Genomic DNA, 12,557 nt, shown 5'->3' on the forward strand with positions numbered 1-12,557 from the left:
GCAGTTAACATTAAAAGTTATCAAAATAATTTGTTTTCGTCGATACGTGTGCCCGTAGCATGGCGGCCATTTTGAGGGTCTCGCCATGAAACTACAAGTTGCTTTAAATCTTATGTACATGGACCGACCTTCTCCAAACATCACAGGTATGATAACAGCCCCGCCCTGAAGACCCCTGTGGGGTAATATTTGCTCATAGTCATAGCGCCCCCTGGTGGCAACTGGAAATGACACTTTTCATACTTTCACATGCTCCATCGAGAGCTGGTTGATCACATGAACCTAAAGTCGGGATCAGAATAGCTTAAACATGTGGTTGATGATATATTGAGAAATTCGTTCAACTTTGTCAATGGGCGTCGCCGTGATGATGCGGCAAAGTTTGATGTCTTGCCGTGACACAGGAAGTTGATGTTTAAGGTCAAAGGATGCTTGAAACCTCACGAAACGTGTCACATACATCCGGCGTGGTGAGACCATACATCTGATGTGTTTTGCGAGTGGGCGTGGCCAAACGGCTCGCCGGCACCCCCTAAGCTGCAGCTCCGGCACCTAGTTTCACCTACATGCACCAAATTCGTTGGACACGTGTATCACACTTAGATGTGCCGAAAAGTCTCTCGACATCATGAATTTGTTTTCGTCGATCGGTGTGCCCGTGGCGTGGCGACCATTTTGAGCATCTCGCCATGACACTACAAGTGACTGTAACTTTTATGTACATATTCCGATCTTCCTCAAACATTACATCTTTGATAACAGTCAACTCCTTGAAGACACCTGTATGGTAATATTTGCTCATAGTCATAGCGACACCAAAAAAAAAAATGCAACTTTAAGCGGGGAAATGCGGGTCCTTACGCGGTGCACGTCAGGGAGCCGGTGTCGTGGAGACCACGTGCAGCGTGCGAGGGCCCGCATATCACTGCTTGCAGTTTACATTTTGTTGTTGTTACCAGAATATTCCTCTTGGAGAGTAGAGTAACATTCACTAAAAACATTTCAAAAACACTTTAAGAAGGTTACTAGAAACATTTGAATAATGTTTCTCGAGCATAACTAGAAAATAGAAACATAGTAGCTGGGAACATTTTTTTAAAAAAAGAAAAAAAAAGAGGATGTTTTTGGAGAATTTTATCCAGCCTTGAAGAAAAACACTTTGGGAAAAAACAAAACAAAACAGGGCTTTCCCTACTGTTGTAAGGCTTAAGATATTTTATTATCACAACTCTTATCTTATGTTGTAGCCGTGAACTTCTTTAGCAAGTTTTGCCTGTAACCTTTTTGAATGTTTATCATCTGCTCTCACTTTTCCAAATTTTACACAGTTATGGTAATAGTAATTAAATGAAAGGCATATTTTTAGATGGAAAATGTAAAAGTACAATTTTCTTGAGGGAAGACCCCAAAACCCTTCACCAATTACATACACTGATGTATTTCTCAAACTTAAGGAAAACATTACTAGAACATTGCATGATATTCTCACAGCATTTTTACAACAATACATTTCTAGCATGCTTGCTATTGCACAACTTTTCCCAACACTACCATGCATGTTAACAACAACACATTCAGAGCACTCATCATTTGCAGTCTTCCGTTGCAAAATATTTCTAGTGTGGTGTGTTTAATGTAGCTTTACTGCTTACTTGTTGTTCAAAGGATTGCTTTTTGTTTGATAGTATTTTTATTTCCCTTTAGTGCAAAGGGAATTCAGTTTACGTATCAAAATATGGTGAGGGAAAAGGAAAGAATGCCTTTACTATAATCAAAGGTCATGAACTTGATTAGGATTTGAATTCCCTTGCACCGTCTTTTGAGGGCCTCAGCAACAAATACCAGGAATAAAATACTTTATGAGGAAACAATAAATTATAGGCCCTGCGCTGACCCAAGAGGTCCGCTGACAGATGAGGCTGAAAGTAGACAATAGTTGTACAGCAGTCTCTGTGAAGCTTGGTGACAGTGTAATTGAAAAAAAAAAAAAGTCTCTCAAGCTTTCAGTAGAGATAAGCGTTACAGAAGAAGAAGTTACACTGTGACAGTTATCAGGGCAGCACTGCACTATGAATATGAAGTGATTCTTGCTTCTTTGTTGGCAGTTTTCTTTCTGTTATTCCAGTCTGCCAGCATGTGAAGTGTGAAGTCCAGGACAATGATGTTTAATCATCTTCCAAATTTTGTGTACTGGCATTTTTTACCTGTTTGCATGAATCAAATGACCCCGAAATAGGAATGTGTGTTAGCTTCAAGGACAATAGAAGGAGAACAATGGAGCAGGAAGAGCAAGGCTGTATGTAATGGAGGCAGAAGGCCTCATCTCATCTAACACATCTGATAAGATTACTGACAGAACCTCCTCTATCAAAGACTTGTTCATGTCTGCTCCACAAAGGCACACATCTGGTTGGCTATGTTATCAATGACCAAGTCCAGATGAATGAAGCCAAAAAACTGCACATCCCCTCAAATAGCTAAAAATGAACACCTGCCAGAATGGAAACTTTGTAAACACTTGCCTGACTTTTTTAAAAAAAAAATCTGTTTCGTTTACACTGGCAATTTCTGCATCAGGTTGAGGAAAGGCTGGGGTGTCAGGTGGAAGGAAGCCAGCTGTGGACACAATTGTTAACAGAAAACAAGACTTGTTTCCCATAAGGAAAATATGGTGGAAGTTGTTTTCTAAGAAAGGAAGTGTCGATCTTCTTGGCATTAGTCCCACACTTGGCAGGATCATGATGTTTTTCTAGGCTGCAGGGTCATTAAGTATTCTTACAGCCAGTTCTATATGATGAGCAGGCTTTTGTTTTTCCACTGAAAGATAGTGAAGGGTTTGTCAAGAAACAGCAAACTGGAATCTGATTTCATGCCTAAGAGATGTTTGAGTGAAAAATGTGTGAAGTGTTTCCTCCAAGGTGACCCAGGAAAGAAAATGACCTTCTTATGCATGTGCAGCTCACATCTCTGCCGAATACTGTTTCATTCTGACATCCCTGACATCCTTCCACCTCTGTTTCTCCCTGAGGTATCAATTCATAAAACACACAAAGGGTATGATGGTATTTATGTCTGTTCCTCCTTACAGACCTCTGCTGGAGCCATTAATTTTTCTTACTTGATTCATCTCACGAGCAGCTCAGTATTAAGAGACTAAAGTGAAATTGATTTTCTGATCAATTTTATCCAAGTTATCCAAGTGCAAAAGAAACCAATGACGAAACTGATCAATTGCAGAGTGTTCACGCATTTTATTTCAGAGTCAAAAATCTAATGAAAGAAATGTGTCTGTTTTTGTTGACATAAAATCCACTTTTAGGTCAAAAAGAGACTCTTTCATGCCCATGCTACTATTTTTACAGCCCTTGAAATAAGACCAGCCTGTTTTTTGGCTCCCTGAGTTGGAGCTTCAGAGTCTCTGGAGAAACTCAGCCACTATACCTTCTGAGGTATTTCCTCCGTCTAGACTCTGAAAAGTTGGCCATACTAACATGATCAGGACTTCAGGTCATCAGTCACAGGCATACTTCATGACTGACATGTCTAATGAGATGCAGAGCGCGTGCTATCCTTAGAATTTGAGGTACATCCATCATAACTACAGCAATTCTCTTTTCATACCGCATTAAAAAAAAAGAGCCGGTAGCTGCATGATCTTATGTAATACCTGTTGGGATTGACTGATGCTTAATGTTTTATTCTCCTTTTTATTGCTGACAAGGACCCCCACCATGCTATATGGCAGGTCTTGACTCATTCTGCACTATCTGAAGGACTCATATAACACCCTGCAGACATTCCCCTCAAAGATCAATGGAACCATATCTCAAAAACCCATAAGGGTTGGGAGGTGAGGGAAAATCTGAAAATGATCATTATCAACACTCATTCTAAGTGATGTAGATACCATACTTGTTCCAAATGCTAATATGACATGTGGCTGGTAAACTAATCCTTCACTAAACTCTTTAAAATGTTCAGATGAGTAACTAATACAATAAAGAAGCTGATATTTTGCTGGATTAGGTAATATAACTACAGTATTCCATTACACAGTTATCATTTTATTAGAAGTGTGTCGGCAGGAAACAGAATAATGTAATAATTCTGGTAAAGTAATCCTTCACTAAACTCTTTAAAATGTTCAGATGAGTAACTAATACAATAAAGAAACTGATATTTTGCTGGGTGAGGTAATATAGCTACATTATTCCATTACACAGTTATCATTTTATTAGAAGTGTGTCGGCAGGAAACAGAAAAATTTAATAACATAATTTCTTATGCAGTTGAGCAATATTATTATCATTAAACAGTCAAATGAAATTGGACTCCAGATGGAATTGAATAGACAGTTAAAGGTTCACCTCAGTTTAATTAAAGACAAATATTTGTTCAACTCTTACCTCTACTGTATTGAGCTGTTTAATCTGATTTTTGCTTTTTTTGCCTCGACTTTAAGCTATGTGTCTTGGCAGCCCATTATTATGCCAAAGTGTGTCTGCAAGAAGATACCGTGTTAGTAATGTTTTCCCTCCCCAGCTGTGATAAGTACACACATGTATGAGCAGGGTTGAAGAAGAAGTGATGTGATGAGGTACCAAGAGTGATAAAGTCCAAGTAGGAGGGAGGTCGGGGATTAGACAGACTAAACACAAGACTTCCACCCAGACAACTGGTGCTGGAGTAGATGAACATTTAAAAGTCAACATGTAAATTATTTACACAATGTAATGTATTTAACTTGATGGATATAATGTAAAATGACTTATTCCTAACAGTAAATTGCGACTGCGTCACAAATAAACCAACCCATGATCTTTTTTTAAACCTCACCACAAGGTGCCTAAACCACTTGTGGGTTTTTTTTCACGCCCAGGCGAGGCAAAATGTGACACTGACATGGTATCCTCTGGTGGACTGATGGGTATATTAAATGCATTATGATTTCACATTGATCTTGAATATTGCTAGAATTTTATCTGAGGTGCTCGAGACTAACCTGGTGTTACCACACTATTGCTCACGGCTTCTCATATTTAATGTACATACTGGAGAGTGGTATTGATCGTCTCACCTAAGTCTCTGCAAGAAAACAAATGAAACTGTATTGACTGAAAAGTTTAGTTATTTCTCGGAATTCTCTAAAATTGTATAAACTTGAAAGGCAAAATTCAGTTTTGCTGTTATTTGTTTTTGTTTTGTTTGTTCCAAACATGAGGGGAACTGACCTTTAAATGTATTGATGTATTAATCAATTAATATGACACAAGGTACCAGCATTTCTATTGTAGCGTTTACATTATTAGAGGCTTTTACATTATCTGTCAATATGTTTTAAGGTCTCCGGGGTGGACAACTTTGACAAGAAGCTTTTTATTAAAAGAACTTCATCTTCACGCTATTTTCATCTGGGTCATACTGTTGCAAAATCCCAAAGCTTGGCAGGTTTTAAGTGCTTAGTTTGGCCGCAGATATAAGTTCAAAATTGCTAAATTTTCAGCAAAAACAACACATCAGTTTCTGTGGTTGTGGAGCAACTGCTTGAAGCATAAACAAAGAAATCTTCAATGTCACAATTGGGGCAGGACAGGACACACGGCCAGTGTTGTGTTCAGAACATCGATATGTATTTTTCAACATAAATTTGTAGGATATTTACAGTTGTAGATTCTTTTCAGTGTGCACAAACATTACAGAGCAAGAGAACTCATGTTGACCAAATTTACATATGTTACTCATATTTACAGATATTTTAGTGCCTTTTATGTACAAATATACGATAAACTTGGATAGAAATCAATATACATAGGTACATAGTACACATACATCAACATTTATCTATATATACAGTCTTGATACAATATACATGTCCTTTTGTGGCTTCTCATTGTAGTCTGACAACCATTATGGTGTTGTACATCACATTAAAGTGCAGGAAATAGTCTTTGTCTGGAGCGCAAATGAAGCCAAAACACAAAGCCCCCAATGATGCAGGATGTCGGACAAAAAAAAAATCAGTAAGTATGCGCTGACGTGTTGCGTGTGGAATGTGTGAGCTTCTTCCCAACATTTTGTGCAAGCCATGGGAACAGCGGGAAGGTATCAACCAACAGAGGTCAAAGTCACTTTATCAAATACCCCCCTGCACGCCATCTGTGTGTGTTTGTGGGTGAACGTTCTGCTGTTTTCAAGGGAATCCCATTTACCTCTGCTGAACAAAAATGAAAGCAATCTTTTTGGGATCCACTATAAGGACTGACTGCTGCAACATGAAGCAATCCCTTCACTAAATTACAAAAACATGGATGTCTGCAAGTACCTGATTCATGAATATAGCCCCACATCCATTATGGTTTTTATGTCCTTTTATTTTACTTTTATGTGTTAGGTCAAAGGAAATGTCTGGATCAGATTTTATAAACCACTGAAATGTGGTTCAAAGAAAAACAACAAGATGGAAAATTAAACACAAAGTATGAGGTGACTGCCATGGTTACTTAGAGACGTGCGGTCTGGAAGAGCTGTTTTCAGCACCACACACCTCCTGGCTGCTATGTAAGTTTTATCTTTATAAACACTCGAACAGGAAAGGGTGTTCAGCGGCACTGCAGGGAGGCAACACCACCAGCAGAAGCATCAGGATTCCTGGAAAAGTGCTTTCTCTTAAAAGAACCCAAAAGAACCCCAGTTGGGGGGGTCTAATAAACTTGAGTGCTGCTTGACTACTTAGGGCTGTCATAACCTTGAGTTTTCAAGAACTATGACTAATTTGAAGAGAATGATTTAAAAACAAAGTTATCAGTGTGCACTTTGCTGCTGAACCTTGTTCCTCAATGTTTTTATAATATTTTTGTTGAGTTTATGTAAAAAAGAACATGTATGCACATATAATCCAGCCAAAAAGCCATAGGTAATGTTTCCATATTTTGTGTTTTTGTTGCAAATTTTCAACCTCCTCTACGTCTCTTTACTCTGTTGCATGATTTAGTTACAAAACGCTTTTTTTTTTTTCCCCTATAATCTTTAAGTCTGAGGGACATTTCAATCCCTGTCAGTCATGGCCAAAGTTAAAATGACTCTGCTCGTATATGTTTATGCCACTGTCAGACGTGTTTACTCAGCCTGAATTGAGGACTTGGGAGAATTATCTAACTCTCTCCAGTTGCCAGTGCTGCCCGTAGGGCTCCGATTGGTCATCTTAGTGAGCAGTGTTGTCCTGCGGAGGCTGCTGTCTGAGTCTTCTTTCTTGAAGTTGGTGTTTATTTTGTGCCAGCAAGAGAAGCAGTGCAGAAAATCCTGGAGGAGGTGACCGCTGAAGATCATGTATATCCACGGGTTACAGCAGCTGTTGAGACTGGCAAGGAGTGCAGACAGAGTTACTGCTGTGTTCTCAGAATCTAGAGAACAGAGAGAGGAAAGAGGAAAAGGATGATTAATCTGCAAACCATCTGGTACAGGCCAGGCTGCAGAACTGCCTGTCTATCTCAGTTCCTCTGGTGTTTGAAGGGAGATTCTAATGTTTCTTTAAAGAAAAGAAAATCTGCCAAATACACAAGTTTGTAAAAATAAGTGTGGTTTTCCTGATAGAGTGAAGTTATCTGCCTGCCAGGTGCTTTGACCTTCTCTCAAGATCATAGTTCAAAATAGGGAAGTAACGGTCACTGACACAAAACAGAAGACAAACTACTGTTTTGAGGTAAAAAAAAAAAAAAAAAAAAAATGTAGACAGAATATAAGATTGAAGTTGGTGTTAAGTGAAATGTAAACATGTTTCACAGATGATGAGTTTAAAATTCTAGTGGGTTGTTTATTATTTAAATATGGGGGTTATGATATCAGAGCACCTGATATTTTCTTGTAACTTGTTACAAGAGTGTTTCCTGTGAAAGATTCCCAGTGCTGCACTATACTATATGAAGTGACATGTAAACAACAAATTAGAGTAAACGAATTTATTTTGTGGATTCTATTTACATTTGTTCTATTCACACACATTTGTGGTTTTGCTCGAAAAATACGTTCGTGCCTAAAGGCTGTGCGCATTTGGATATTTCTTTGCGCATTGCCTCTGTGTTTCTATTCTCTGGCTGTTATCACACCATTACTAAAGCAGTGCAAGTTTAAAGTTAAGAAAATATTAACATCTGAATTTCTTCAGCACTCACCTGCCCACTGGAAGTTTTCATCCCACACAGACCACATCTGCACGATGAAGAACGGAGCCCAGCAGACAATGTACGCCAGAACAATCACAAAAGTCATTTTAACGGTCCTCAGTTTGGCTCTCGATATAGTTGTGACACTGCTGACTGAATTCTTCCCAATCAGCCCGTTCTTACTCGCAGCACCAGCCATCGTTTTCCTCTTCTTGTACTTGATATTTTTCCATATGCTGTGACAGATGAACCCGTAGCACATCATGAGAATGACCACAGGCACGAGGAAGATGCCCACCGTTATCCAGGTGATGTACGCCTTGGCGCCCCAGGGCTCGACAAAGTGCGCCCAGCAGTCGTAAACGTCCGAGCCGTTCTTAATCTCGCTCAGGGAGAAGATGAAGTACTGCGGGGTGCTGAGCACCAGGCTGCACATCCACGTGGAAATGATCATGATGTGTGAGCGCTGGGTGGGCTGCTGGAGGGTTTTCAAAGGGTGGCAGATGGCGATGTAACGGTCCAGGGTCATCATCACCATCATGTAGGTGGATGCAAACATACCCATCACCTGGAGGTGCTTCACTATCCTGCAGAGAAAGTCTGGACCGTAGAAACGGTAGGTGATTTCCCAGCAGAGCTGCGGCAGCACCTGAAAGAAGGCGACCACTAGGTCAGCCAGGCTCAGGTGTTTGATGAATAGGTGCATCCGCGACATCTTCTTCTTTGTGTTGTACATCGCCAACAAGACGCTCACGTTCCCAATCACAGCAACCACGAAGGTGATGCTCAGGACCATGATTTCAATTTGGGCCACCTCCTCGTTTCTCGCGAACGGATCGGATCCATTCGGGGGAACGGTGCTGTTTCCAAGTGTTCCCTTCATTAGGTCATTAGTGAGACTGAAAATTAGAGATTGATTGTCTCCGCTCAGGAGCAGCACATGGTCAGGAGTGTGCATGGCACTGCCCCTCTGTGCGCCCTAGCAGATACATTACATTACAGAGAGGCTGTGAAGTGCCTCTCCATTCCGTATATGGAGCTACTTGATGCCTACCCGTTGCTCTCTGACTTGAAACTCCTGTCGGGGCTTTTTAAACTCGAATCGAATTTCAGACCGTGTGCGCGTAAAGCGGATGCACTGCAAAAAACAAGACACACAACTGTTTTTCAGTATGGTCATAAGTTTGAAGACACATTTTTCCTCTAAAACCATAATTATGAGATAAACAATGAACACTTTAAATTAAACTATATCCAGTGAAAATTAATGTGATAAGAAGTATTTTCTTGAAACTGTGTGTTGGATCAAGATGCGTAAAAACAATTAAAAAGGCCTTGAAGTGTTGCTTTTCTTCTTTCTGGATTTGTTTTAGGATGTTCTCTTTTTAAAAAAATATTTACCTAGTTTAAAGTTCAAATAACATTCAGTGACTTGTGCGATATGGTGCTTGAGTATTTTTTTTGCAGTGCAGCAAACCCTTCGTTAAGCTTTACAACCTCCACATCACCACAGGCTTCCCACTGCCACCACATGAAAGCAGTTTTGTGGGCATTAAAAAGTCACACAAGACAGAGCTGCAGCGGTGAGTTGAGCAATGCAAAATTAAAGTGAGCAGTTTATAAATATTTGAATTTCTGTGTAAAGAAACAGTCATATGAATATGATTATACAAATTACATATTCCTGTCTAATAAACTTAAGTGGAAACAATCCTCTTAATAAGGTTTGTACAAAGTAAACTGAACATATTTGGCATTTTCTAATGTGATTTTATACTTTACTTTAGTAAGAATGCATTGACCATCAGACTGGAATGTTGTTTGCGTTTACCTCCGCACAGAAAAGCTGCTGAAATGATGAACTGTTTCAAACTGTTTACCTGAAGTGGGTTTCTCAAAGTAGCACCAGGATTTTCTTTCTTCAGTTCTGGTGTTTTATATTTAGTCAAATTTCAAACTGAACTGACAATTCAGGCTGCATGAGTTACTTTTAATCATAAATAATTGGTCAAATGAGGTGATTTTTTTTTGTGTGTGTTTAGAAGTCTATGCAATGAGTGTGCCATTATGTGATTCTGCCTTAACTTAGCTTATCTTCAGTTTTATTCATATTGTCTGTAACCATTTTTAATTTTAGCAATAAATATAATAGAATTTCCTTTTAGAAAACAAAGCCTTGGAGATGAATCGTGTCCTTTCAAAAGGGGTCCTGACAAGGCTTTTTGTCTTTATTGTGGTTAGATCTCTGCAACCAAACCGCTACACTGGAGGTGAACAGAATTTGGTTTGTGGCACTCACAATATCTGTAACAATATCTTGATTATTGTCTATAATCCACAGATCTCACAATGGAACTGCTTTCAAACAAAGACAATTGTCCCTGTGAATTTTTTTTTCTTTTCCACCACAACAGAGACACTGCTTCAGTAGATTTTTGAAAACATTTCAGTGTTGTAAGCAACACAACAAAAATTTTCAGTTTTCATAAATGCATTGATGTGCAAGCAAACATCTCAGAGGTGCACACTTTCAACACTAGCTTTTCTTGCTGTAGTTTTGATGATGATTAATGATGACTGAACATAAAAATACTGTTTGAATAACAATCTGTGCCTGAAACATTCCTTAAAGTGACTTTAACATATTCTTTCTCATTGAAAAATCCAGAATATATAGTTTTATAATGGTTTCTTATTTCTAAAGTTCACTAAAGGTCACATCTTAGTGCATTCAAAGTTTCAAGTTTTCACAATACACGTTTAAAAGTTATATTGAACTTTATAATAAAACTGTGATTGGCTCACCAACTAGCTAAGATGTACAAAAAATTATGCCCAAGTATACATCTAAAACTCAGATTAAATGTGAGTACAGATCAAGTTTGATGAGAAAATGAGGACGGAGACAGCTGCATTCTGCAGAATGAGGGTCAAACATCCAACTTAGCAAATCACTGAGTGGAGCAGGACTTTAGCGTTTTTACTTAAAATCACTAACATATTCTTTTTTTTGTACTGCTTGCAACTTTTTCAGTGTTATCTCTGTTTCTCATGTATCCTCCCAGGTCTGAGCATCCCTCCAGTGTCACTGTCTTTACTTGTGCACCTTTAGTGATGTCACCTGAGTGACCCATATAATAAATTAGAGTCCATTGCGAAAGCACACGGCTGCCACATTGCTGTGGGTGTCTGGCAGCTATTCCGCTCATCTGATCCGTGCTCTGATAGCGACGATAGTTATCTTTATTGTGTCCGCGTTGCATCCACCCTCCAGATCTGCTCTCTTTCATTTCCGATTGCCCTCACAGTGAGTGGTGCAAACTGGAACCTCCTTCCAAAAATGTCTTGCTGGCTGGTTGAACTGGTTTAGAGCTATAATGAAATTTCCTCAATTATCCCTGTGTGTTCATCTCTGTTAATCGTCCCATCAGAGTCAAAGTAAAGGATGCCGTGGGCTTCCGTTGATCAGCAAACCAGCCTCCTCCCATGTGAGCCCTGTTATGTGTCTGATTTCTTTCCGTTAGTCCACTCCAGTACAATCCTGTCTTATCCTGGGGGGGGGGGGGGGGGGGCAAAGGGGAGGGGGGGTCAAGGGCAGCGTGGCGGATGTCTCCCTTCATGCTGGGCTGAACCACGTTTAACCTCATCTCCTGTTTTTGACTACGTCCACCGGAGATGTCCTGTGCTGTTATTACAGCTCTAGGCTTGATTTGTTTCATTGTCTACAAGAACATGAAGACTCGACTGTTCGCCATCCTCAACTGCGGGGAGTGTGTCTGGGCTCGGGAATCACGGGAATGCATGTTGTGTCTCCAGTCGCTGGAGCAGTCAGCCTGAATCATTTCTGTGATGTTTCTCTTTCCCTAACGGGCTTAAGGTTCTATAGGAGCCACTCAGACTCTCTGGGAGCGCTTTTCATCCAGGGATAAATAAATTTTGTTAAGGAATTTTCTTCTTTTATAAAGTAGTATGTCAGTCTTGTGTGACTTAAATATATTTTTTAAGAAAACCATGTCAAAATTAAAACTATCACCATAACGCATTTCAATTGAAATATGTAGCATTGGCACATTGGAGTGGAATTCATAACATTTAGTCATTTTTCAATTGTACCTCTTCATTGTTGTCTCAATATATTGTGTAAGCACAATGGCAGTTTTTTTTTTGTTTGTTTGTTTTTTTGGAGGGGGGCAGGGGGTGGGGGAGGAGTTTATTACCACATCTTTGATTCTCTTTGCTGAAAGAACATGTTGAGAACAATCACCGTGGGCTATAACAGAATGGAAAGCTTTGTAAAGTTGAAGCTCATATCTAATCTTGGACTTTATATAATGTTTCAGTTGCAGGCATATGTCATGCATGAGAAGAATGTCCACTCTAACAAACTGCCTAGCAGCG

At 39.5% G+C, this 12,557-nt stretch overlaps 1 protein-coding gene across 1 annotated transcript; it reads right to left on the reverse strand.

The window, feature by feature from the left end:
- Positions 1 to 4,148: 4,148 nt before the first annotated feature.
- Positions 4,149 to 9,220, reverse strand: avpr1aa (arginine vasopressin receptor 1Aa). The gene is made up of 2 exons (XM_069695326.1): positions 8,169 to 9,220; positions 4,149 to 7,400 (listed from the first exon to the last, which is right to left on the reverse strand). The coding sequence occupies exons 1-2, from the start codon at positions 9,115 to 9,117 to the stop codon at positions 7,117 to 7,119; spliced, it is 1,233 nt and encodes a 410-aa protein (XP_069551427.1). The 5' UTR covers positions 9,118 to 9,220; the 3' UTR covers positions 4,149 to 7,116.
- Positions 9,221 to 12,557: the final 3,337 nt, after the last annotated feature.

The sequence above is a fragment of the Brachyistius frenatus genome, unplaced genomic scaffold, assembly GCF_029030835.1.
Source record: "Brachyistius frenatus isolate BFR_SWC_R1_liver_20210118 unplaced genomic scaffold, ASM2903083v1 Contig_19, whole genome shotgun sequence".
Classification (NCBI taxonomy): domain Eukaryota; kingdom Metazoa; phylum Chordata; class Actinopteri; family Embiotocidae; genus Brachyistius; species Brachyistius frenatus.

What these genes read in the sequence shown, in the direction of transcription:
- avpr1aa (XM_069695326.1), bottom strand. Translation starts at nt 9,117, where the DNA reads ATGCACACTCCTGACCATGTGCTGCTCCTGAGCGGAGACAATCAATCT. An exon ending in TGAAAACTTCCAGTGGGCAG is followed by an intron (nt 7,401 to 8,168) that starts GTGAGTGCTGAA and finishes TCTGTTCTCTAG; the next exon opens with ATTCTGAGAACACAGCAGTA.